The sequence below is a fragment of the Mesoplodon bidens genome (genome assembly GCF_964165515.1).
Source record: "Mesoplodon bidens genome assembly, chromosome: 6".
Classification (NCBI taxonomy): Eukaryota; Metazoa; Chordata; class Mammalia; order Artiodactyla; family Ziphiidae; genus Mesoplodon; species Mesoplodon bidens.
Window position 1 is genome coordinate 11,242,651 of NC_138162.1, and position 27,205 is coordinate 11,269,855.

General features: G+C 53.6%; 1 protein-coding gene across 2 annotated transcripts; it reads right to left on the minus strand.

Annotated features, from left to right (window-relative positions):
* Nucleotides 1-6,053: 6,053 nt before the first annotated feature.
* LHX2 (LIM homeobox 2) lies at nt 6,054-25,322 on the minus strand. 2 transcript variants are annotated; one of them, XM_081238364.1, is made up of 5 exons: nt 25,152-25,322; nt 23,410-23,612; nt 22,047-22,450; nt 16,227-16,432; nt 6,054-6,946 (listed from the first exon to the last, which is right to left on the minus strand). In XM_081238364.1, exons 1-5 carry the CDS (start codon nt 25,269-25,271, stop codon nt 6,659-6,661), a joined length of 1,221 nt encoding a protein of 406 aa, XP_081094490.1. In that variant the 5' UTR covers nt 25,272-25,322; the 3' UTR covers nt 6,054-6,658. The 2 variants fall into 2 exon arrangements, with proteins under 2 accessions (XP_081094490.1, XP_081094491.1); XM_081238365.1 differs by lacking the exon at nt 6,054-6,946 and adding an exon at nt 13,394-13,448.
* Nucleotides 25,323-27,205: the final 1,883 nt, after the last annotated feature.

Genomic DNA, 27,205 nt, shown 5'->3' on the forward strand with positions numbered 1-27,205 from the left:
CAGCTTAAGGACCAACTTGCTCAGGAGGGATGGGAAACCCAAAGCAATGCGTAAATGTCCCAGATCCCTTTCATGCCTCCGTCATGTGACTCAGAGGCCCCTGGTGGGAAGGATGTGTCAGCACTTTGATGTCTCAGAGGCATCAAAAACCTGACAAGTCCAAACCCCAAATCCCTGGTCATTTTCCCCCATCCTCTTGCAAAGGACGTTTCCCACTGCATCGAAGGGTCCCACCAGCTGCCCAGCTGTGGCTTTGCCCCCTCTTCGCTCTCCCTCCCCATAGCCAGCCCACCTCCTCTGCTCCCACGCAGTTGGGTACCCCATCGTTTGAGTGACCGCACATTTGTCTCTGTCCCCAACTGCCCTGATTCATCTTTTCCAGTTTCCTGGTGCTCTTGGAATAGAGATACAGGCAAGCTGCCTGGAAAGCCCATGGCCATGTCTCCAGCCCCAACTCCCACCATTCTGGCCCTTGCCCTGAAATCTCCAGTCATACTAGCTACCTTTGAGTGCCTTGGACCTACTGGGCTCAGGGCTGTTGCACATGCTCTTACTCTTTCTTCTCCCCCTCCCCTTCCCACTTGCTGAGTTAATTCCCACTCACTTATCTGATCTCTCAGTGACACCTTCCTCCAGGAAGTTGTCCTTTCCTTCACCTGTGTGTATGGTCTCACATACACCTTATCACATACATCATTAGTTACTTTTTGTGTGTGTGTGTGTGGTACGCAGGCCTCTCACTGTTGTGGCCTCTCCCGCTGCAGAGCACAGGCTCCAGACACACAGACTCAGCGGCCATGGCTCACGGGCCCAGCCACTCCGCGGCATGTGGGATCTTCCCGGACCGGGGCACGAACCCGTGTCCCCTGCATCGGCAGGCGGACTCTCAACCAGTGCGCCACCAGGGAAGCCCCCATTAGTTACTTTTGAGGCTATTTGACATTTGTATCCCCCACAAGACTCCGAGTTCTATAAGGGCAGGTACCCTCTTATTCACTGGTATCCCCGGTGACCAGCACAGGACATGGCTCTCAATAAATGTCCTTTAGCAAGATGAACTTCTGCTGCTTACTGGCTGTGTACCCTTAGGTTAGTCCCTTCCCCTCTCTGAGCTTACACTGCTCATCCCTAAAATGAAGGGGCCAGGTGGGTAGTCCCCAACTCAGGCTGCCTATCAGAATCCTTGATTTTTAAAAGATGCACAGGTCATCATCGTTATCATCATCGAATTGGGAGTGGAGAGTGGGTGGAGGTATGGATATTACAAGAATGAGTGAACACTGATACCTATAGAAGCTGGGCAATGTGTACATAGGGGTTCATTATACTTTTCTGTTTACTTCATCGATGTTTGAAATTTTCCATAATAAAAAGCTTTGTGTAAGATACACCAACCTGGGCTCCCCTGCAGTGTGGGTATTTTAGAAAAGCTGCTGGTTCTGAGGAAGATAGTTCTGAAGCACAGGTCTGGCTAGAGGCTCTCCAAGGCAGCTTCCATCGCCAAAGAATTTTCGGTGATTCTCTCCTGCCCACGTGAGGGCTGCTCACTGGTGGAAAAATCCTACACCCTGAGCACCCTTCTGCCCTCTTCCTGGATCCCGCTGTGGCCTCAAACACTTCCAGGTCAGTCGCCTGATCTTCCAACTCTAAAAGTTTCCCAAAACATCCACCCCTGTTAGGACCCTCTTCTGATCTCCCTCTGCCTCTCGAACCTCCAGTCCAGCCGCACAAGACCCCAGGGTGGGCCACAATGGTCTAAGTGCCCCCAGCCACAGTGCCTGGCATGGTGGATGGATTGATAGGTGCTAGCTGAATTTCTAGAACTGCAATGAAAATCTCTCTGTGGCCCCCAAGCTGTGTGATCCTGGGCAAATGACCCCTCCTTGGCTTCCTTCTCTGTGAAATGGAATGACACTCCCTGCCTCATGATGCTGTGGGAAGGACTCAGTGAGATAATGAGCATAAAGGCATGGCAAGTTGCGTAGGACTTCCGTCCCATGCAGAGCCAGACTCTCCTTCCTTGGGGCTCCTGTAAGCCCCCGGGCTTCCCTCATGCTGACAGTGTCTGGCTGTTGATGTGTCTGTCTCCCAGAAAGCCTGGGAGCCAGAGGGAGGGGCTGTTGGCCAAATTATCTCCACGTCCCCAGACCTCGATGCCCAGCACTGGGCCATGGAGAAAGGGAGGAGGAGAGGAGGGGGAAGATGGAAAGGAAGGTATGAAGGGCCCACTGGCCCTCCTAGAGTCCCCAGGGGCCAGGGCGACCCCTCCCTGGGCCCTCAGCTGGCGGATGAAGCCTGGAGGTGTTCACTCTTGCCAGCAGAACACACAAGCCATAGCGGCCAACACTTCCTCTCCAGGAAGCTGGTTCTGCCATGTGGGACTCCGACCTGAGTACAGGGGTGGGAAGGGGGCCTGCTTGGTTGTATCCTGGGCCTGCAGCCCAGGAAAGAACAGGGGAGTCAGAGGCATCTCCCCAAGGCCCCCAGGACCAAGCTCCAGCTGGTATTCATGGCTGTCCATGAGCTGAACCTGACCCACCTCCACAGGAGCACCCCCAGCCATTAAATTACTCTCCACTCCCCACTGTTCTCTGCATCCTCTTGCCTGTGCCCAGGCTGTGTCCTTGCCGGGAATTCTCATCCTGCTCCCCTCCTCCACACAGTCACCTTTGGTTCATCCAAGATCCCAACTCACATAACATCTCCTTGGAGTCTCTCCCAACCTCTTGAGACAATTCCTCACCCCTCCCCTGTAGCTCCCCTCAGATTTAGTCAAACATGCAATCCTCCTACAAGGCAGATAGCGTTGGCCCCATTTTACAGATTAAGATACTGAGGTTCAGAGTGGCTAAGTACCTTGCCAAAATTCTTGCAAGGCAGGGAAGACTGTGGAAGGTCTTCTCCATCTGCCCCAGGCCTCCCCTCTCTAGGGAAAAGGAGACTTCATAGGATGAGACAGGGCAGGGGACAGTCACTGTCCAAACCTCAGCCCCTGCAAACTGCCTAGTGCCAGGCCTGGGTATAGGTCCCCAGAACCAGGAGGTTCTCCATGTTCACAGCAGGTTGGAGACCAAAAGGTTTTGGTGATGGCCCCTTGGTCCCCTCTGGAGCCAGCATGCAGGGAGGTGGCAACACTGCCCCAGAGTCTCAGGTAGTGACGACAGCATCTTCTCCCTCCCTCCCATCACCAGGGGACAGAGCTGGGCTGGCAGCCTAAGCCCAGCCTCAGCCCCTGCCCCACCGAGCGCCTGCTTTCCAGTCTTGAGTCTCTGTTTATTTCTGCTGTCCTTTTGGTGCCACCTTCTCCCTCTCTGAGTGTCACTCTTCACCAGTTCACAACGACCATCTCTATTCCTCTTGCTCTGTCTCTCTGTCAAGGTCTCTCTCAGCCTCTCAGTCTGTCCCAGGATCTCCCTTTATCTCTGAGTCTTCTCAATCTCCATCTGCTTTTCTCTCCATCTTGTCATCTCTCCACCTGTGACTTTGACTCTGTCTCTTAACCTGGATCCCTGTCTCGTCTCGCTGCCTTTTCACTGCTCTGTGGCTGTTCTCTCTCTTTCCATCTCTCTTTCCCAGTCTCCTGCGGATCTGCCTCTCCGCCTCTCTGCCCTGTATCTTTGTCCCCATCGTCATCTCTCTCTGTTTCTGCGTCTGTGCATATCTTTGTCACTGTCCCTTTCTGCCTCTGTGTCTCGCTCTTGCCCTCTCTCCCCACCTCCCTGCCTCCGTCACTCTCTCTGAGTGTCTCACTGTGTGTGTGGTACTCTCAGTCTGGACTCAGGGGAGAGCAGTGCCTTCTCCACAGCAACCCCCCATCCCTGGCCCAACAGCAGGCCCTGCTTCCAAAGTTGGTCCCATGTAGAGGGCAGGGGACCCCTGGGCATCATTCCAGGGCCTGCTCCCTCTGGGTGACAGTGCTGACAGACAAGATAGGGATCGGACTCAGGTCTGTCCAGGGGCGTCTGGGTGCCTGCAAATGTTTGCACGTGTGCACATCTGGGTTTGTATGCGGGCCTCCCTGTGTGGGGTGCTCTGGGTGTCTGTCTGGATTTATCTGTGAGCGTCTGGGCCTGTTTATGTCTGTCTGCTAGATTTGTGCACGTGCGTCTTTGTGTGGGGCTGTCTGGGTGTGAGCACATTAGCCTGTGGGTCTATCCATCCATCAGAGCCTCAAGAGTGCACCTGTGTCTGTGGGTCCCTGGGAGTACCTGGAGTTGGGCTGTATCTGTGCGGCTGTCCACAGGCCAGGCCCTCTGCTTGCATTCTCTTACCTAGTCATCAAGGAGGTGTAGATTCTATTACCCTATTTGACAGATAAAAAAGTTGAGGCTCTTAACCCACATGCTTGGATGTGTGACTACGAATGTCTCTGCTTGAGGTTGAGAGCTTGGCATCTGGAGACAGACCTGGTTCAAACCCTGGCTCCTCCACCACTAGCTGCCTGACCCCAGGCAAGGTGGTTAATCTTGGGCAATCCTGAATTCATTCAGCAAAAATGTATCAATCAAAACCAGATAAAACTAATCCATGGTGCTACAAGTCAGAATAGGAGCTACCTTGGGAGGGGTTGACAGGGAGGGGGCCCAAGGGAGACTTCGGGGTGCTGTAAATGTCCTGTATCTTGATCTGGGTGGTGGTTACATGGGTGTGTTCATTTGGAAAACAGCAATCAAGCTGTTCATTTCAGAAATGTGCCCTTTATGCACATTATACATCAATATAAAAGTTTACAAAAAATTTATTGAGCATCTACTATTTGCCAGGCATTAAATAGCAATAGAAACAATAGTGTTTTTTGTGTGTGTGTTTAACATTTCAGAAAGTGAGTCGCTTCAGACTTTACATACTTTCAACCCATTCCTGCCCTACTCCCTTTCCCCACATGGTCGCAATCATGATGGCAGGAGGAGGAAGGGAGAGGGACCGCAGGCCTGGGCTGGATTGCTGTCCTGCCCAATCTTGCCTGGCTGTTTTCTCCTCAAAGCAGCTATGATCTTCCCTCTGGGTTTTCAAATTGGTGGGCCACTGTGGGGCATTTTGCTAGACGACGGCTGGCATTTGATCAAGCTGGTAACAGAGCACCCTCTAGTAGGCCTCAGGGCAAGAAACGAGGGGTGTAAGATGCTCAGTAGACAGACGTCACACATGCTTGATGCATCCAGCAATGACAGGCAGTGCCTGGATACACACATTCCTGCTCTCCACCTGCAAGGTCCTGACGTGTCCCTTGTCATTCCATAAAATGTATTGAGCTCCTACATGCCAGGCCCTCCGCTGGGCCCTTCAACATACCTCACTTCACTCTCACTACAACTGTCATATAAAGGTCACGACTGTCACCTTCCAGCTGAGGAAACTGGGGCCTGGAGAGGTGAAATGACTTCCTTCAGCTCACACTGCTCAACAGTAGAGATTCCAACCTCATTCTGCCTGGCTCTCATCCTCCACCCTCCCTGGATGCATCTTTTCTCTGGGTTTCTGAGGTTACCTGAAGCTTTAGTAAAGGGACAAAATTCATTTGGTTTTGCCCTCTTGGAAGATTTTGAAATTTTGTGTCTTATATTAGGAAAACTCAAGCTTACACTGCCCTTTGGTGACAGCGTTCACTCCTCATGGGGAAAGGCCTCCCTCATTGCCTGACATACCCTTCCAGCCCAGAGAAGAGCAGAAGAGGCAGGTGTAATGACCTTTGAGCTTTGTCAAAGGATCCAGCAGGGCGTGCTTATTTAATATTTGAAAGAACACATGCATGAATGAATGGTATTTTGCTTACATGCTCCCCACTTAGCACATAGCACATGTGCTAAGATGATCTCTTGTCTGTCTCTGCCTCCACTCTAAATTCCTTAAGGGCAGGGACTGTGTCTACTTCATCTCTGGATCCCAACAAGCAGCCCAAAGTCTGGCACAAAAGAGGGTCCCCGCAAATATTATAAATATTTATAAATTATTATAAATAAAAATTATAAATAGGGGAAGACCTTGGAATTGATCTCTGGGCTTCAGTAAGACTCTTAAGTCCTGTGAATTTGGCACGCCCCTAAACAGCAGTGGCACCAGCTAGTTTCAGTAAGTGGTTTTATTACTGGTTAGATTTTACAAATTCTGATATTTGAACAGACTTCCACCTTAAAATTCTAAAACAACAAAGCGACTGTTGGAGGGGGTTTGATTTTTTTCCTTTTTTTTTTTCTTTTTTAGGACTATTCAAAGTAACAAACTTTTTTTTTTTTTTTTTTTTTTTTTTTTTTTACATTTTTGCTCTGGTCATAAATATACAGAGAGAAAAAGAGGGAGAGAAAAATGAACAAGTCATCCAAAGTATGGAGATAAAACAGTATTCCTAAGGCACGTGGCAGTCTTTGAAAATACAGAAGCTCTAGCCAACTTAAATTATTTGTTGTTTTTCCTCGCTCAGTCCACAAAACTGTACAGTGACACAAATGTTGTGTTGCAGATAGATCTTCCAAGTAATTCCAGTCCACACCGCTGTGTCAGCAAGGGGCGTAGTTATTTTCTTCCTCATTTTCCAGGCGAGATCCTAAAATGTGGTTAGTTAGTTGCTCAAAGCCTCTATTTTAAAATACACTTGGAATTCAACTAAAGATAATTTCTTTTTTAAAGAAATTGTGGGGCGGGGGCGGGGGGCCGAGAATCATTAGAAAAGGTTGGTAAGAGTCGTTTGCGAGGGGCTGTGAGGCTCGTGGCCCTCCAGGTTGCCAGGCACAGAAGTTAAGACGGACGTCACAGTCGGCAGGGTGGGGCTAGTCAAGTCTGTGAGGGTGGTGGGCGTGCTGGAGGGGCTGAGCGAGGCATTGGACAGCTCCGAGGCCGGTCCTGACGGCGTCCCCGTCTGCAGCGCCGCCTCCGTCGATTTGTCCACGCCAGTGTTTTCCTGCCGTAAAAGGTTGCGCCTGAACTTGGCCCGGGCGTTCTGAAACCAGACCTACGTGGGGGAGAGGGAAGGGCGGGTCAGAGGAAGGCGGGCAGGATGAGGAGAAGAAGGGCAGAGGGGCGTGTATTAAAAAGTTGGGCTGGCAATATTTTGTTTTGTATTTTTATTGTTAATACAGTAAAAATGTCCTTTCCTCAAATTGCCTGTTACTGGGTTTCCCCTTCTGTTAGAAGGTTCTCAAATATTGTAGCCACTAGCCACACGTGGCCACCCAGCACTTGAAATGTGGCTAGCCCCAAGACGGCTGGTCTATAGGTGAGAACCACATCAGATTTGAAGGAAGTAGAATATCTCGATGGTAATTTTTATTTTGATTACATGTTGAAATGACAATATATTGGACATATTGAGCCAAACAGGATATGTCCTTAAAATTAATTTTACAGGTTTCTTTTTGCTTTTTTAATGTGGCTACTGGAAAGTTTTCAATGTAAAATTACATATGTGGCTCACATAGCATTTCTATTCTGTTCTGGGAGATTCACACAAACCAAATCTCGATCATTTTTCACCATGGGTGAGAGGTTCGTTTTTTTGGCAGTCGCCTTTAAGTGGGCAAGAGATCCCACAAATTCTTGCGGGTCCCATTTTTCAAGTTTTTCATGGCAAGTCTGGGAAATACCAGAACGATGTAAAGAACACACAGGCATCAGTCAATAAAGAGTTACTAAGAGGAAGAAAAAGACGCAGCTCCTAATCCCCACCGCTGTCTGCTGGAGAAGCCGCCAGCATCCTGGACCACTGGGTTTCAGGTCTCAGGGCAGAGTGGACGGAATGGGAAGAGCTGCCCCATGAAAGATTCCCTCTCTCGACCTGCCATGTCCCAGTATCCTTTACGAGGGAGGCGGGGTGGGGGCCCAGTTACTGAGCTCGGTGTGAAAAGAATGCCCAAGAGAGAGAATAAGGGTTTGCTTTCATTTCCCTTGAGCATTGACACACGCACACATCCGCACCCACACCACTGCACACAAGCCTGTATACACGAAGCATCGATACTTATCTACACAGCACCCCCCAGCCAGTATGCCCACCCATCGAACTGCACAGAGAGATCCCGCTGTACCCCGAGGTCCTCAAAGTACTTTGGGAGAAGCCAAGAAAATCTGGGGGGAGGAGGGTTGGGGGCTGGGGCGGGAGGTTGTATCGCCCAGAGAAAAGAGCCCAAAGGGCAGGGCCCCTTCCCTTCCCTTTGCGTGAAGAAAACACTCGCCGGAAGCCTCCCGGTTAAACAGAGGGCCTTGGGGAACTGAACAGATTCTAGGGTGTCTAGCTGCATCTTTCCAGGTGCGCCTGCATCTCCTGTCTTCCCAGTGTCTCAGACAGGGATCGGAAGGGCCAGCCCTTGGCCCCACCCTCCCCTGGGGACCACCCCAGCTACAGGGGCCTGTGGCCTCAAACCCTCTTTTTGGTGGCCTGATACAACTTGGGCTCAATTAAAAAGCACAGCCTTTAGAATCCTGGAGTAAGGAGGGAGATGCAGACCCTGTGAAGTCGGGAAACAAAGCTCTCTCCCGCTGGATCTTTCCAGGAAGAAAGCACATTTTCCCTGGCCTTTGCCCAAAGCAAGCCCATCACCTCTTCTGGGGGCTTGCAAATAAGTACAGTGCTTCTAAGACCAGCCTCGATAGGCACTTCTTGTGATGGGGGCTCCTTTCCTGCCCGGCCTGCAGAAATCTACAGAGGTGGGACTCTGTGTCCGTCTGGCCCAGAGAATGACCGATGGAGAAAATGATGGAGAAAGCCCCCAGAGACCCTCAGAGAGAAGAGGCGACTTCCCCAAAGTAACACTGCAGATTGGGGATGAGGAAGCCTGGAGCTGTGACGCTTTTGCCACCGTCCTGTCCTGAGCATGTGTGGCCCTGTGAGCGTCCTGTGGGCCTGACTCTCCAAGTGGTAACAGGAGCGGGAAGCCCCGGGGGCAGTGCATCGCCCATCGGCCGGGGGCTCCAAGCCCTTGGGAAGGGCTGGAACAGTTAGTTGCTGGCTGTTTGCTATTTCTCTGGCGTTGCCCCTAACAGAGGTTTGTAAACAATGACACCATCTTCCACAACTGCCTTCTCTGCCTTACCGAATCTGAGGCGCTGGGAATCTGGTGGATGAAAGTCAACAACTCAACTAAAAGCCAGCTGCTGCGGGGGTTTGTGTGGAGTTTGTTTCTCACCTTAAGCCAGTCATCACCAGAATTCTCCTGGGTATTTCAAAAAAAATCCCCTCCCAAGAGGCTGTTGGGACAAGGACCTTGGCTTGTCTAAGTCATCTTTATATCCCTGGGGATACGGCAGAGGGACTGGCAAAGATTAAGTATCAGTCACATGCACTAAGTTAATAGTAATACTAACAGATAACATTTACAGACCTCTTCATGCCGGGCACCCTCTAACATGTACGGTCACAGGTTATCTCCATGATAGGCCAAGTAGGGAGGTACTATCATTATCCCCACTTTATAGATTTAAAACCAGAGAGGCTTGGAGAGGCAAAGTCACTTGCCCAAGGTCACACAGAGGCCAAACTGAGATTAGGATCCAGGTTTATCTGCCATAAAAAGTCCATGCTTTCCCTACCACATGATTCAGAGTGAGTCAGTGAATGAATGAATGAATGAGTGAATAAACACAGAAGCAACTACGATGTAGTGGAAAGAGCACAGGCTGTAGCTTCCAGCTCTGGTTCTGCCACTGACCAATCAAGTGACCTCTGCTAGTCCCTTACCTCTGGGTCTGCCTCAGTTTCCCTACCTGTACAACAAGGGAGTTGGACCACACCATATGATCTCTATGGCCTCTTGGGGTGCTGACAGGCTGCGATTCTCTGGCAGCTGCAATGAGGAAGATGACCTGCTCTACCCACCCATCTTCTTAAACTGACAGCCCTCTCTCTTCGTCTCCAGGGAGTGCCTCAGTTAGGTGCCCAGGGGATCCCCAGTAGGTCCTGGGTGGAGGAGGAAGCCCACATGGTTACATGGCTCCTCCTCAGACACCCCCTGGCCCTGAAGGCTGAGCTTTGCCTCGCAAATCCCCTTCCCAGGATTCTTTCATCAAGGAGACCAGGAGGGCCAGTGGGAAACCCACTCTGCCCCACAGATCCCCTCCAGGGCCACTAAGGAAACCAGCCAAAATACAAATGCTTCAAGACCAAAAATGTCCACTGGCAGTTTCTTTTTATGACATCAAAACCAATGGCTGCATCCAAAGCATCCGACCAGATGGGACAAGTGGAAGTCACGACACAGCCACTCCACGCAGTCGCAGAGGAAATGTCTTGTGACAAATGTTATGTGAGGAAAAAAAAGAATAACAAAATGACATCCTCTGGTATTGCAACTTCATAAAGAAAATAATAACGACGGATATTATTCACTCAGAAGGCACCGTCTAAGCAAAGTTCTAAGGATTTTACACATATGAACTCCTGTTAGTGTCTTACAAGGTCAGCACTGATATTATCATCAGGTGAGGAGACTGAGGCCCAGAGCCCAGCCAAAGATGCAGAGATGAGATGTGCATCCCAGCAAGCTGGGCCCACGCCCCTACCCACTACTTAACTTCCAAACTGCACACCTGGATTACAGGTTTCCTGTGTCTTCATATGGGTAACTTTCCCCCCTAGTTTTTCTAACCTGCCTGTATGGTGGTTCTATTATTTTATAAACTTTAAAGAAAGTTTTCTTTAAAGAATAAAAAATAATGAGCAGTGGACTGGATATCAGGACCCCTTAGTTCCAGTTCCAGGGCTACAGCTACTTTGCTCTGGGGCCTTGAACAAGTCACTCCACCTCTCTGGGCTTCAGTTTCCTCTCTTCTAAATGGAGAGATTTGGGCCAAATCACCTATGAAATTCCATCCAACTTCAACCATCCGTGACTAGATCAAACACTCTGTACAGCCCTGTGCAAATGACATGCAGAACAATGCTCACTCTCCCCATTTTACAGGTGGGGAAGCTGAGGCTCAATGAACTGAAGTCCTAGTTTAAACCTCACCTCCTCAGGGAAGCCACTCCTGACCACCTCCCTCCCCAGGTCAGGTCCCCGTGTTTATGCTCTCGTTGCACCCCTATATTTTTCTATCCTAGCACTTCTTCTATTTTATTTTTGTCAAGAGTTAAATAAGGGTTCTGTGGCCAAATACACTTGGGAAATGTTGGACTAAACAAAGTTGAATCTCTTCAAGATTTCTCAATGCCTGTATTAATGCCAGTGTGCTCTGATCTCTAAGAGAAGGATGCAGTCAATCTTTGGCATTTCCCAAACTTATTTGGCCCTGGAATCATTTAAAGGTATTTTTACTATGAGATATTTCAAATATACAGAAAAATATAGAGGTCAATCTTATCACCATTTTAATTATTTATACAATACCTTGCTGGACATTGTCTCCCCTGTGGACTGTACATTCCAGCCAGGCCTGTTCACTGCCAGGGTCACCACTGAATCCTCAGTACCTCATGCCCCGCCCAGAACATGGCAGGTCAGTGTATTTGTTGAAGTGAGTGAACGGAGGAAAGCTAGTGTCCTCAGTTCTTGAGTTCTCACATAGGTTAATGATGACTAATTGGTCATCTGAAGAATGCTTTTAAACTGCTGGTTGTTAAAATGTATTTTCCTTCAAAGTCACACTGGGAACCCCTAAGGAGACGTTCACCCATCCAAATCCATCAGCTTACCAGCCCCTTCCCCAGCCTAGGGCACCTTAATATTCTGCCTTCCTAATCCTTCCCCAGGAAGCAAGAGAGGCAATGCAGAGGCGCATGGATGTGCTGAACAATGCTCTCCAAGAACTGGTAAAGCTTAATGTCTTAATGGACTTTGGTCCAAGGGGCCATTCTGTCTCCCGGTCACCTTGCCCACTGGTGACAAGTGAGTACTGTGATTGTCATGCTGCTGCTGGTGGTGACAATTTTGAGCACTTTTTACGCCCCTAGGGCTTTACAACAGAATTCCTGCTTTCCTACCAAGACACGGCATCTATGACTCACTCCGCCCCCTGTCCCCCATCTGTCCTGCTGCGTTCGGCAGCTACATCCAAGGGGAGGGGGTGCTGAGAATCATAATCCCTACGCTGTGCCATGTTGGAAAGAGCTGTGGCATCAGACCAATCTGGGCTTGACCCCTCCCATCACTTATTAGCTGTGAGACTCAGTGCAAGGGTTTTAGCCTCTCTGAACCTCAGTTTCCTCATCTGCAAAATGAAGATAATTAAAATTTTTAAATGTGTGAAAAAGGGGATGGTAGACTGAACCTTACTAGGTAAATGTGTATGAAATTAATATGTATTGAGTCCCTCATATATACTTTATAAATTACACTTTATGTCATCTTATTTACTCCTTGCAACCACCTAGTGGTTTAGAGCTGAAGCTCAGAGAGGTTAAGTCACTTGCTCATGACCATTCAGAGAGTAAGTGGGAGGGCTGAGTCTGGACCTCGTATCAGCTCCAAATTCCAGCAGGGATACTGCATCCTGGGCCTGCCATGTTGATGCTTATGCATTACAGATTCAGTAACAGCCTAGAATCCCTAGACACACACACACACACAGACACAGACACACACACACACACAGACACATACACACACAGACACACACACACACACCCTACATCATCCACTTCTGGGAACACAGCCTCAACCTCAACCTGCCCCGCCCTGCAGACTCTCTCCGCAGGGTCAAGGTGGACCACAACCTGCAGGGGGCACCCAAGGCCTAGCACAATTAAGTTTATGTAGCCAGTGATGAGAAGCCATTTCATGGTCACCTACTTTGTCTACTTTGTACCAGCAGGCACCACGCTGGAGCCTTCCCATTCATTGTCTCAATCCTCAGGAATCCTCAAGGTACAAACTATTATTATCTCCACTTCAAAGACAAGTAATTGGGCTCTGAGAGGAGAAGTTAAAGTGCCCAAATCACATTGTTGTTATGTCAGAAAGGACTTTAATCTATATGTTAGCTTCCAAAGCCACACCACCAGCTGCCTCGCCCCAAACTGCCCCCATCCCATCTCCCCCAGCTGGCCCATAAGTAGTCAGAACACCTGGGAGAGAGCCCCACCCTGCCAATGCCTGGCTCCTGTGTCCTCAAGTAAATCACTTCATCTCACTAGTTGTTAAGCTTCTCATCTGTAAAATGGGCAGGAAAATATTAAGGTAAGGAGGATGAGTGGCTGGAAGGACAATGCTTTGCAAACTGCTGCATAATCATGAGCTGCTGTGCTGTTAGGGAATACTAAGCATTTGTGCAGGAGATTGGGAGGTCTGGGAGGAGGGAGAACAGGGGTCTGATGTGTCCTGTGGGTATGACTGCCCTCACCCCAACAACGTACAGGCCATAAATGATACTCACACTCAGAGGCTGTCACTGCTGGGTTGGCTTAGAGGAGCAAGAGCAATGCCCACTGATCAGACATGCCTGGATTTGGATCCAGTTCTGCTACTTACCAGCAAAGTGTGACTTGGGGCAAGCGGAAATCATTTGGGCCTCAATGTTCTCATCTGTACAGTGGAGGAGAAGGGATCATGATGCCTGATAGTTGAGGACTCAATGAGCAAATGTACTTCATGAGTCTTTCAACACATAGTAGACACATAGTGGAGCACTCAAACATTTATTGATTAGTGCTTCTATCAGTGATTCTCTCTCTCAACTAGTCCCATGCCCTGCCTTTTCTGAGTCCCCATGGTGGAGAGGGCATGCAGGTGTGAACAGCCCTGGCTCAGGATTCTAGGGGAGGAAGGGCAAGTCTAGACCCAGGTCACACAGATGAACCCTTCCTCACACACAGGGTAGGTAGTTGGTCTCTCACCGGGTCTCCCATAGAAACTCCCTCCCGACTGATCACACTATGGGGAAACTGATTGTGGGTCTGTCTCGACACCTAACAGGCGAATTTCTTCAGGGCCAGGACTGTGGTTCATTCACCTCTGTGTCCCCAGGGCCTGGTGCCAATAGCTATTTGGTCAGATGAAAGAATGAGAGATAACTATGCTGGAAATCCAATGTGTTCCTAAATCAAGCTTCCGGCCTTACCAAGGCCAGCAGAGATCGGCTCCCCACTCCAGATTCAGACCCAACCATGGACATTTACTCTTTATTTCACTTAATCTGGATAATTGACGAGGTATGTGCCCTAATGGTGCCCATTTTACAGATGAGAAAGCTATGGCTCAGAGAGGGTAATTAATTTGTGCAAGACTCACTGCCGGTGAGTAGACGGGCAGAACGGAACCCAGCTCTGCCTGACTTCAAGCCCCTGTTCCTGCCCCTGCCTGCTCTTAGGGCTTTTTTCACGGATCCCTCTCCCCCCACCAACTCACCATAAGGGCATCTAGAGAGAGGAAGGACTAGTAACCAGAGAAAAGGCGGCAACCACAGATCCTCCGTCCAAATTCGCCCAGGGCTGAGGAACAGAGGGGGCGCCAAGGAGAGTCGCCCGACCTAATCCCCAAAAAGAAAAGTCGGAGGAAAACGGACCAGCAGGATCTGAGACCCCAACGGGCTGCCTCTTTTCGAGCCCTGGTCAGAGGGACCTTGGGCAAAACGGATCCCAAAAGGAGGGGCGGGGCCCGCGCGGAGCTCCAGGACGGGGGGCGGGCCCAGAAAGGCGCATCGGTGTCTCATTGGCGGGCCCTCAGCTCCCTCCGCTACGTCACTGAACCCGCGCCAGACCAAGCTGCGCCAGACCAAGCTGCGCCAGCCCCGTCGCGGTGCACCTGCCTGGCAGCCTGGCCCAGCCGGCCTGGGGGCCCGGACTCCAGGCTTCCCGGAGATCTGCGGACCCTCGCCCGCATCACAGTCCCATCCCGCCACCGCTGTCACCTCCAAAATGCTTTCTTAAAAGTTCTAACAGACTCGCAAGAAAACTTAGGGTGGCTTCACAGCCTTCGGTGTCGTCACCATCACCCTCACCCACTCGGTGTCGCCACCCACCCCCGGGCCCTCAGTCCTCAAAGACTTGGGGCTAGGGGGTCGGTCGGACTGGCCTTCACTCAAATCCCAGCACCACTCCTCCTGCTGTGGGACCATAGTCAACTCACTTCATCTCTCGATTTTCTTACCCAAAAATGTGCATTGTTATCCCTACAGTCACACGTTCTGAGGAATAAATCGGTTAAACTAGCTATAAAGGGAGATATTCTCCCACCTTATCATTGTACAGATGGGGAATCTGAAGTCCAGCCACCAGAATAATTGTTTATACTAGTTAATATCAGTTAACTGATTAATCTAGTTAATGTTATGCTAGCTACCATCCACTGAGCGGTTGTCAGCTACTGTGATGGGCACTTACATTATCTCAATTGCTCCTCCAATAAGCCTTCAGTGTAATTTCTTGTGCCCATTTCACATATAAGGAAACTGAGGCTCAGAAGAGTTAGGTGACTTGCCCAGGACCATGAAACGAGTAAGAGGAGGAGCTGAAGATTTAAAAAGTGGTGACCCAAGGCTCTGCCACAAGTTTGGGTCATACAGGCAGCTGCGATGCCTGTATCCCCAAATGGGGTTCTTAACATTTTGGGGGTGGTGGACAGACCCTTAGGGGATCTGGTGAAAGCTCTGGATCCTCTCTATCAAGAAAGCACCCTCACATACAAGTGCAATGCTGCTCGTTTTCAGAGGCACCCATCTACTTCCACCCAGGGGATCTGCCGTAATCCCTCTCCCTTACAAACCTTGCTTCTGGGAGAGTCTGAGAAGCAACAAAGAAACAGAAGGTAAATCTAGAGAGAGACAGGAAAAAAGAGTGAGAGAGAGAGAGAGAGAGAGAGAGAAACTAGAGAGAGCAAGTGAGGAGCAAGAAGCAGAAGGAGCAAACGGCTAACAGCAGGGGCCTTGGATGGGCATCCCAGTTTAAGGGGCCAAGGTTGCCAGTGGGGGGTGAGGGGAAGCTCTGGTCTAACTGAAATGCTTGAACCTTTTACAACATGAACATATTTGAGTGTCACTTGGGTAATAAATAGCAACTAAGAATTGCTTACAAGAAAGAAAAGAGACTGAGTGTGTAGACAAAGAGGACAGAGGGACACACAGACACAAAACAGAAACCCTGAGGGACAAAACTTGAAGGAGAGAAGACAAAGTTAGAATGGAAAAAAAAAAGATTGAAATACAGCTAGAGATAGACTGAAGAGATGGAGAAAGAGAACAGAGAAAGATAAAGAGATAGGCGGACGTAGAGCGGAAGGTCCTTCCAAGGCCCACGGCCATTGTGGGATTCCACCCCAGGTCCTGACGCCACAGATGCCCCCACCCCTAGCCCCGGCCCGGCTGACCTGGAGGACCCGCTTGGTGAGGCCCGTCTTTTGCGCGAGCTGCTTCAAGTCCTTGGCGTCGGGGTTGTGGTTAATGGCAAAGTAAGACTTCATGGTCCGAAGCTGGTGGTGCTTGAAGGAGGTGCGCATGCGCTTCGTCTTCTGGCTGCTCGGGTACGGCTGGTCACGGTCCAGGTGCTCCGCATCGTTCTCGTTGCAGCTCAGGGCTGGGGAGGGAACGCAGAGGCAGCAGGTGAACCTCCTGGCCCGGACCCCCACAACACTGCCAAGTCCACACCCACCCCACGCTTCGCCAAATGTTTCTAGCCTCAGGACCACACGGCGGGTGCCGCACCCCGCTGAGATGGAGATATTATCCCATTTTATAGATTTATAGGGGAGTTTGAGGTTGAGAGAGCCATCTGCCCAGGGTCACTCAGCTAGGAAATGCTGGATTCAAACCCAGCTCTAGGAGAATCCAAAAACTATTCTGAGCCATCATGTTACAATAATAATAGTAATAATAACAACAACAGCTACAACTTGTCAATGACATTCACCTCCACAAGATGTGCTAAAGGGCTTTACATGAACATTTTCATCCTCAAAACAACCCTTTGAGCCAAGCATTATTTCCCCCTTTTTACAGATATTGAAACTGAGGCTCCGAAAGGGAAGTCACTTGACTGCAGACGAAGGCCCATGATCTTCCCGTTTCTCCCTGCACTCCCTAAGGAGGAATGCAGTCTCCAGTCTCCCCTGCCCCTTCCCCCGACACAGTGTCTGGGGCAGGCACCTGCAAGTCACAGACTTCAACTCACTTTCCATACTCTCCACTCACTTTCATTTCTCCCTCATCAGTTCCTGCAACCAAAGGTACTGCACGATCCCTTAGCCCCGGGCCGCAGGCACTGGGTCGAAGGTTGGAAACTGTATTTTGTAGCTTAATCCTCACCACTGCCCTATGAGGCAGTTGTTTCCCAGTTTGACAAATGAGGTGAATGAGGCAGGGAGGTTAAGCGATCTTTGGAAATCTCATGGAGTGGCAGAGTTCTAACCAAAAGGGAAGGAAGCTGGAGGAAGAAATTAACATGTATGCCACACCCTGGGCATGCCTTTGGCTCTACATACATGGGGGGAGGGGGGCTTCACTACTGCTCCAAGAGGTGGCTACTGCTATTCACCCCATTTTAGAGATGAGGAAACTAATGCTAAGGGAAATAAAGCCACACCATTGGTTATGGCTGAACCTAGATTCAACACTGCAGTGCTTGCCTCCTTGTTGTTTCTTTCCCCTACACCACAAAGGCAGGCAAAGATGAAGCATGACTCTTTGGGGAGCCCGTCCCCATCCAGAAGGGGCCCAGCTGGGCCTGCCAATGCCTGGAAGGTACTGGGGTGGGGGACAGGGATGGAAAACTTGGGCCTCAGAAAGTTGCTTAGCAACCTGGTGGCTGATGGGGACACGCAGGACCCCTCTCCAAGATCCTCTCAATACATCCTCACACATAAGGTCTTACTTTGGGGAATGCCTCATAGGAGATTAATTCATTCCTCCTAAAGTGGGCAACTGGGAATATATCTCCTGTCTCATCACATGCCCATAATAGAGCTGCAGATTTAGCAAATAAAAATACAGATTGTCCAGTTAAATTTGAATTTCAGATAAACAATAAAATATTTTTTAGTATGATGTCTCAAATATTGCATGGGACATACCTATACTGAAAACTGAGTTGTTGTTTGCCTAAAATTCAAATATTGCATGGTATACACTCATACTAAAAAATTATTCATTGTTTATTTAAAATTCGAATGTTGTATGGGATACACTTACACTAAAAAAATTCACTTGTCGTTTGCCCAAAATTCAAATTTAACTGGGAGTCCTGCATTTTATCTGGCAATACTACCTCAGAAGTACTCCTGCTCTCCCGGTGACCTACTCCTCCCCTGTCCAAGTGAGGCGTGGTCCCTTGCAGAAAAAATTCACAAGATGCTGGTCTTGTCCCTAACCTAGGAGTTGTCAGCAAGTGGCTACACCTCCGAAGGGTTCCTCCCATAGGCACCCAGGCACCCAAGTCCTCCAGCTGGGCTACTCCCACTGAGAGTGCTCAGAGTGAAGAACGGGGATCCAGCAATTTAAAGGGGATCACAGAATGACTCCAAATGGGATCCATGGAAACTGCCCTGCCCCCGCTGTGGGGAGCAACCCTCTTCTTGCCCCTAGTCCCCAGCTCCACAGGAGGCGGGGGCAGGCCTCCCCATAGGGGATCTCTGGGCCCATTCCTCCGCCCAGCCCCTGCCTGGGCCTTGCTGCTGTTAATGAGCTCCATGGGGACCCTGGCGCCCCACGAACCCAAGGGACGTGCCCTGAGTGAGGCCTAGATGGGGGGAGGTGGTTGGGGGAGGGAGAAAGAAAGGGCAGAGAAAGGAAAGAAAGGGACAGATGTAGAAAGACAGAGAGAATAGAGAGAAAAGGAGAGATGGTAGGGAGGGAAAATGGACAGAGCCAGGAAAAAAAAGAAAAGAGGCAGAGGAAAGGAAAGCAGTGGATACGGAGAGAACCAGAGAGAGACAGCTACAAAGACAGAAAGAAACCAGGAGAGACACAGAGAGAGCCTGAGGGAACAGCAAGGCCCGGAAAGAGTAGGGATGTTGTGTGGTGGAGGGTCCAGGCCAAGGAACTGAATCTCAGGTCTCAGGGAGACTGGGTCTCTGCGGGGTGGCTTTTTCGAAGCTGTTACAGGCTGGGGAGTGGTGAAAAGGGGAAAGGGGGAAAAGGAGAGGAGGGCAGAAAAGGAGTCGGCCCAAGGCAGGGAGGCCGAGGCCGGCCAGTGGCTGGGGGAGGGGGCTGCGCTGGGGGCAAAGAGGCTGTTGAGCCCAGATTTGGTCGGTGCCCCAGGCCCTGCACTCTTGCCCCCAGCTCCCCAGACGGATCGCAGTTCCCCAGGATCGGGTCCGGGGAGGAGTAAGGGGATGAGGGGAGGGGGAGGACCAAGCTTTCTCTCTCCTTTTTTTTTTTTTTCCTCTCAATTAGGCCGATTCAATGGAGCTAAAGAGCTCGTAAAATCATGAATAATTTACTCGTGATCTGTTATTAACCCATCGGGTTTCGAGCTCTTGTCGCTGGGACTGAACCTGTAATCAAATCCGACTTCGCCTCATTTTACTAAAGACTAGATTGTAGGTTCAATTGTCTAAATAATGGATTGGAATCAAATCAGTAATTACGCCGCCAGGCACACACACACACAGAAAGCTGGGGCTGGGGGAGGCCCGGGCATCCGGCCGGTCCGCGCGGGACTCCCGTGGCCGCGGCGCGCAAACCCGGACGCAAAGCGTGCGGCCCGGGCCCCTCACGGGCTCCGGCAGCCTTGTCCGCGACCCCGGCCGGCGAGCAGCCACGCTCTGGGGTGGGGTAGGTTTCAGTTCCGCCTCTGGGACCTGGGCTACGCTCTCGGACCAGAGGGGCAGCCAGAGGAGGACCGCCGCGGCCATCGCCCCGGAAGGACTTTCCGACCCTGCGGCCCCGCCGCTCTGACTGCCCTTCCCTAAGCGAAGGGCCGGGCGCACCGACGGCGCCCCCTCGCCACTCTGCCCGAGCTCACCGCGCTGTAGTGAGGTGCCGCCGCTCCTCCACCGGACTGTTCCCCACAGCGATGGGCTTTGCAGGGGGTCCGTGTGGCTGGGCCCCTGGGTGCGGGACACTCACACAAACAAGCTCGAGTCCTCAGAGTCAGAATCACGCACACACGCACTTGCCCGGACACACCTCCGAAATCTCACCCTCCACGGGGCCCTCTTTCCAGTCCCAGCGGCCCCGCGGCCCACACTGCGGCCATTTCTCTCCTGCCAGCGCCGGGAGGGGAGGGCGGGGGCCAGCAGCCAGACCGGGGGAGGCCTGGCCGGGCGGGAGCGGCCAGGAAGGCTCCCCCTTTTCCCAACCTAGTCCCGGGAGCCCCGAGTAAGCGAGCCGCAAAGCCACCGGCGGCACGCAGTGCGCGGCTAAGCCCGGGCCAAGGCCAGAGACGTGAGCGTCGGGAGAGAAAGAGACAGGAACAGAGAAACGGGAGACGCACGCAGAGAGAGAAAGTGGCGCCTAGAGAGCCGAAAGGAAAAAAAAGGAAGAAGGACCAAAGAGAAGATGACGAGATGGCATGCGTGGGGAAGTCTCGTAGAGGTGCCAGCTCCTCTGAAACTCAGCCTCCAGCCACATCTTGCTCGGTGCGGCGCGGCCTCGCCAGGGAAGGCGGCGGAGCAGCAAAAAGCACAGATACACCTCGGTACCTCCTACCTTTCAGTTGCAAACCCGGTTGCGAACCTGTCTGCCCGGGACCCGCTCCCAACCACCACGCGCCCTGTGGCCCAGCCTGCCTGCTGCTTCCTACTGGAGGCCGACCCCACTTGATAAACAGCCCGGCTTTGTTTGGGGGGACCTGATCGGGACTCAGTGTGGTCTATTCAGGGTGGTGGGTGACGAGGGATGGAAGTTTTGGAGAGCCGCATCTCTGGTAGAGCCTTCAACAAATATTAAATCCGCCTCGCAGACCTGGCCGCAGCCCCCTCACCATCTACCAGACTGGGGGCTGTATTTTCCTCCCAGCTCCGCACACCAAGACACACATGCCCCACGATCACCCAACAAGCAACTTCGTTGGAGCGAACAGGGGATCCCCACCCGCCTCCCATCCCACCCCCCGCCCCCTGCCCCGAGCCAGCTCAGATTTTAAAGATCGAAATAATCCTGACTTCTTCCCCACCACAGCCCTCTCCGCACAGTTCAGGGTTTTTGTTTTGTTTTGTTTCCACTTGTGCATTAGACTAAGGGGAAAAGGAGGAAGAAAACAAAGTCTCCAAATCCAATTCTGTCGCAGACGAAATAAAGAAAGTAATTGCAAATAAACTCTATCAAGTTCAGAAGCCCAGGGAGTCATAAACCTTTCCCGGCCGTGCAGACTTCGGGCAGATGTTAATGGTTCAATTTGCCGGGCCTCAGAACCCCCGCAGCTGTCCTGAGCGCGGAGGGACGCGGGAGGGGGCAGAGCCTCTCCCGGAACAACCCGGGGTTCAAAGATGCCGGAAATGCGAAACAAGCCCTCCACCCTACCCCGGCGCAAGGCCAGGCCTAATGGGTCCCAAGCCGGGGCGCCGGCTTTAGGGGGTCGCGGCTCTCATCCCAGCGCCCCGCTGTCACCCGGAACTCGGAGGAAGAACCCCGGGGGGAAACCAAGACCTGGCGGAGCAGGAGGATCGGGTGGGACACTACGACCCGCTTTTTCTCAAAGGCTTCTGGGCCCAAGTTTCCCGAGCCTGCCGCACTCAGGACACTTCGCATGACCCCGGCCGCAGGCCAGGCCAGGCCAAGCTCGGTGCCCGAGGCCACAGCCAGTCCTTTCTCTTGGGACCCCCGCCGCTCTGCTTCGCTCATCCATCGCCCCAGATCCTCTCCCTCAGCCACGCCAACCTAGAGCCTGTTTGGTGTCGGCTCTGCCTTGTTTTCTCTATCCTTGCACTTTCTGCACAGCAAAGTGGGTAAAAGGCCCAAACCAAAAAGCTGCTTCTAAAAAATTTCTCAGCGACGTGGTCCTGCACCCAGAGCATCAAGACCATTAATACACCCTCTCCTCCCGCTCCAGCCGAGGGCGCAAGGGCTCGTGCCCAGGCAGCTAATGTCCCTTCTGCCAGGTCGTCCGGTGGGCCTGGGGAAGCTAAAGGCTGGAGTACCCAGAGTGCTATAAGTACACATGTATAAGACACTGAAATTCACTCGGCTCTTGGCCACTGACGCAGTGCACTTTCCCTCAACCAGTTGGGGCGCTCGGGGCGCCTCGCACTCACCAGCGTTGTAGGCTGCCAGGTCCGCCCCGGGCCCGGGGCTCTTGCGCTTCCTTGGCCTTCCCTTCTGCACCGTGCCCACGCCATTGTAGTAGGGAAGACCCAGAGGGTTGGCCCCGGCTGCACCCAACCCCGCGCTCTTGGCCGCGGCAGCTGCCGCCGCTGCGGCTGCCACATCCGCGTGGTTGAAGTGCGCGGTGTACTCGCCCTGCAGCAGCGCCTCGAAGTGCAAGCGGCAGTAGACCAGGCTGTCCTTCATGCCGAAGTGGTCTCCCGTGGTCAGCATCTTGTTACACGTAGTGCACGTGAAGCAGTTGAGGTGATAAACCAAGTCCCGAGCTCGCATCACCATCTCCGAGGCCGAGATGCCTAGGTGGCAGCGGGCGCAGCGCTGCACAGAGAACCGCCTGTAGGGACCATCGAGGGAGGGACTGTGGGGACACACGGTTGGGTACCCCCCCCATATCCCTCCTCCAAGTGCCACTGCTGCCACTGGCGGAACTCCACTCTTCAAGACTGGCAACCAGGTCTTAACTTGGAGGATGGGGGGAAGATGGAACTAGATTTTGGCCCAGGTCTGGTCCTACCCTGAAATATAGTTTCCCTTAACCATTTTCACGCCTACAAAGACTTTACCCAGAGTCTGAGCAAGCCCTAGGAAAGCCTTTGCTCGGGAGTAAGGGGAACTTCCCAGTTACCCCTTCCTCAACCTCTAATCCTGCCCTCCACAGCAGTGCCTGGGCATCCTACAGACGTTTGTAATTTGTAAGAAACAGAGATGGGGAGAGAGAGAGAGACAGACAGAGAGAAAGGGAAAGGAAGAAAGAAAGAAAGAGGGAGAGAGAATAAGCAGACCTAACCCTAAACCCAGAGAGGAGAACCAAGGAACCTGGAGTCTGTTAGTGATTCCCGTTCTTCAGTCCTGGCCAGCTTTCACTCCCATCTCCAGGAAAGACCCGGAAATGCACCCAATCCAATCCCCCAGCTCTCCCTCCAACTTTGTTCCACACCAGCCTAGACTGCCTGGGTTTGGGTGGGGGGTGCCTGTTTCTGTTCCCTCTAGTTGACCCAAGAAACTTCAAAGGGAGAGGGTGCAAGGACCCCCAACCCGAGCTTATTTTTGGTCTAAGCTAAGAAGAGGACACTTTCTGCTTTTCTCTGGGTCCCTACGCTTCGCAGATCTTTCCAAGATTTCCCTCAAATTGCTGTTTAAAAAGGATGTCATCCAATTTGTACTGGCTTGGAGAAGGGAGGACCTAGGTAGGGAACCCTCCCTTGGGACTGGAGGGAAGGCAACCGGAGAAGATTGCATCTGAGATGAGGGGTCCTGGGTGCCCAGGGCAGTGGGTCCCAAGGTGGGGGCTACCTGTAGTAGTCTTCCTTGCAGTAGATGCTTCCATCTTTGCTGAAACACGTGAGCTCCGACTCCAGGTTGAGCTTGCACTCGCAGCACTTGAGGCAGCGCATGTGCCACTGTTTGTCCACCGCCAGCAGGTAGTAGCGGTCGGAGATCTTGCCCCCGCAGCCGGCGCAGAGCGCAGCGCGGTCACTGCTGATGGACGGCATGGTCTGCGGAGGGAGGGAGGCGCGAGTCCGCAGCGCCTGCGTCAGCCTGCGACCCCGCCGCCACGCCATGGGGAACCGGGCACCCGCAGCTCCCTCCGAGGCTCCAGCTAGCCCTAAACATGGGGGTGGGGGGTGGGGGGTGCCTGCCAGGGTGTGCGGTGCTCTTCCTGCACCCCAAAAGACCCACATCCAGGGGGCTCAGGACCCAGGCCCGCCCATGCAGCCCAAGCCGGCCACAGGCCCAGGACCGGCTGCCGGCCTGGACAGATCTTCCTCCTTGCTTCTCCCCCTTCCTGTCCCCTCTGCTCTTTTCCCAGAAAGGCTCATGCTGTGTTTGGGGACTGGGGGCAGCAGTGGCTACTTCAGCCAAGCCCTCCAAAAGCTTCCCCCAAACTGTTTCTTAAAGGAGCCACTCTGCTGGGTCCCAGGAAAAGGGGTAAGATGACCATTAAAAGTCACCCTCCACACAGACTCCTCTCCAGAGACTCGGTGGAGTTCCTGGCCCCTAATCCCAATGATCTCTGGATCCTTAAGCCGAAGGTTCAGGCCAGGGCAAATCGCGGGGCAACCTCTGCCCCTCCACCACCTCTGCCACATTGTCTGGGGCCCTCTTGGGTCCTGGGAGATGGTGAGTGGGGTGCATGGGCACCCTCAAAGTCTCTGAGTGCAGGATAGGCCCAATCCAAATCCTCTCCTAACCAAACTGACAGGCTGAGAGGGTTTAACTGGGGAAGAAGAGCTCAGAAGCAGAGGCACTGGGGCTGCTGCTCTTGCTTTCCAAGCAGAGAAGCTTCGCTCATGCTCCCCACCTCGTTGGCCTCTAAAGGTCACTTCTGGGCCCGGCTTGGGCAGCGTCTGCTCATCAGGCCCCCAGGGAGGTCTGAGGCAAGGCACTGGCTATTTGGGGCTGGGCTGGTGGCGCCAGGTATGGAGATCCGAATGGACTCTCCTTCCACAAGAACCAGGCCAGAGCCTGAACTCCCGGCCCTAACCGAGCCAAGTCGGGCCAGCCAGGAGGCCCAAGATGCGAGCAACGAAAAGCGCTAGTCTAGAAGACTTCGACCCCTGAAATTGCGCTGGGACGGGAACCCCGATTGCCAGGAGGCGGGGAGAGGCCCAAGTCGGCTGGAGCCCCAGTGCTGCCGATTTGTTCGCCTTCCCCGCGCCGCAGGCGGCGCCGCCAGCAGCCAGAGCCGAGTGCTGGAGGAGAGCGCAGGGCTGGCGACCAAAGAGCCCGTTGAAGTGAGAAAAGAGCCATCGGGCCGCGGGTAGGACTTCGCTCCCACTTCGGGAGAAATGCTCTCTTCCACCCTCAGCGTCTGAAATTTCGATTTCAACCTTGTTTCCCTCCTCCGCCAGCAGCCGGGTTTCCCCTGAGCCGGGAGCTACGGGCCTTGCATCCTGTCCGCGGAGCCCCAGCGTCCAGTCCCGTGCGGCACGAAGGACGCTCCCCAAATTGCCCCCAAACTTAGGAGAGCAGAGGAGCAGACCGAGCCGGTCCCGTCCCAGCTTTTGGCCCCGACCCCGCAGCTGTGCGCCTACCGTCTCCGTGTCGCCGCGGTCGATGGCGGAGCTGATGGCGGGAGCCTCGCTCTTGGCCCTGCGGTCCATCTCGTCGATGACCCCGTGCACCTCGGGGCCCGACAGACTGTGGAACAGCATCGCGGCGGGACCGGCGGGGCCGGGGGCGCGGCTCCTCCGCGGGAGGGCTTGCCCCCCGCCTCAGCTGCCTGGCGCTCCCCGCGCTAACGGGCCCGGTGCATAGCCACCGCGGCCCCGGCCCCGCCCGAGCTCGGCTGTGCCCCCAGGCCGGGCTCCAGGCCCCGGGCGCCCGCGGGCCAGGACGCCTCCCGCCGAGGCGCGGGGGCAGCTACATCGCGGGGCGCCTGGGCGGCGGCGCCAAAGTCAGGGTCACAAGGGCACGGGGCGGGTGGGGGGTGGGTGCGGGATGGGGCGAGAGACCAGGGCAGAGGTCAGCGCCCGCCGCGGGCGCTTTCACGCTGCGGGCATCGCCCGCCCGTCTTCGGCGCCCCCGGCGCAAAGCAGGAGCGCAAACTCTGCCCGAGGCTGCGACGGCTGCGGTCGGGGCTCAGCCGGGAGCGACTAGGTGCCCGCGGCCGCCCAGCTGCCTGGACCTCTCCCCTCCCCGGGATGTGCCCCCAGCCCAAGGCAACCCGCCTAGGCGCTGGGTCGGCTACTGAAGTAGGGGTTTCTCGGAAGCCGGCGAGCGGAGCAGAGACACCGGGAGAATTGAAGAAGAGGAGGAGGAAGAGGAGGAGGAGGAGGAGGTGGTGGAGGAGGAGGAGGAGGTGGAGGAGGAGGAGGAGGAGGAGGAGGAGGAGGAGGAGGTGGAGGAGGAGGAGAAAAAAGGAGGAGGAGCAGAGTGGGAGGAGGAGCCGCCGGCCGCGGGCCCAGCCGCGCGCAATGCTCTCCAAGAGCGCGCCGAGCCCAGCCCCGGCTCTGCAGTCCGCGCCAGCCAAGCGTCCGCGCCTTTTCTACAGCCGCGCCTGACATCACGTCCTGCCGCCGCGCCATTGGCCGCCCGGCACCCCGGGCCCTGGCAGCGCGTGCTCCGGGAAGGCGGGAGACCCGAGAGGGAGGGGAGCAGCAAGAGGAGGAGAGGAGCGACGAGATGGTGGGAGCTGGTGGGCGAGGCTGGAGGGCGGGGGCGGGAGGGAGGAGGGAGAGCGCGGGGTTTAGAGTTTTAAGCTACAAACAGTTTCATGCGATTGCTTCGGGAAGGAAATTTAAACCCTCTTTCCCCGCCGTCTCCATCCTATGAAGGCGCAGCCGCCAGAGGATGCTTGAGGAGGGCTCACTCTGGTCTCCCCTCGGCCCGGAGCCGCCCCTCGGGCACCGGCTGGGGAGGCCAGGGAAGGCAGGCCTTGGAGCAGAGCTGGGAAAGCCTTGGGCCGCTTCCCGCCGAGTTCTGCCTTCGGCCCAGGCTCCGCGCCGCGGGCTGCGGACTGCCGCGCAGGATTCCCGCGGACCCGGCTGAGCCAGAGAGGCAAGAACCGGTGGGAGCTGTGGCTCCCGGGGAGTGGGGCCAGTCAGCTTATCCTCCCTTCAAGTGAGCTAGGGCCCAATTAATGGTCCAGCGTGCAGCTCCTCGCTCTTCCCGGTCTCTCTCCAGCCTGGAAGAGTGGGTGCGAGCATGGCTGTAGGAACTAGGAAAGGCATCGGTTCGGATCCTAGTTCTGCCATTTACTTGCAGTGTAACCTTAGGCAAGTGACTTAACTTCCCTAAGCCTGTTTCTGATCTTTAAGTGAGGGACAGGAAAGCCCTCTCCACTTGGATGTGATGAGTGAAAGAGATCACGGATGTAAAATGCCTGGAACATAGTAGGCACTAAGCAGATTCTTTCATCACTTCCTTTTCCCTCTCCTCCTCCCTTTAAAAACTTTCCCACTCCGAGCTACATTAGGCATCAGTGAGGTTCTTAAAAACCACAGGCCCATTCTCTGTCCCCTGGGTGCCTCATGCCACAGACCCAGTTACTGAAGGGCATCCATCCTGCCGCCTGGCAGCACCACTTCTCCACCAACCTGGCCTGCCGCATAAATCCCAACTGCCACCCCAACCCCCAGACTTCAGG

Coding starts and splice junctions, on each gene's coding strand:
- LHX2 (XM_081238364.1), bottom strand. CDS start 25,271: ATGCTGTTCCACAGTCTGTCGGGCCCCGAGGTGCACGGGGTCATCGAC. Junction 23,613..25,151: donor ACCGCGGCGACACGGAGACG/GTAGGCGCACAG, acceptor CTCCCTCCGCAG/ACCATGCCGTCCATCAGCAG. Junction 16,433..22,046: donor CCTGGCAGCCTACAACGCTG/GTGAGTGCGAGG, acceptor TTCCCTCCCCAG/CCCTGAGCTGCAACGAGAAC.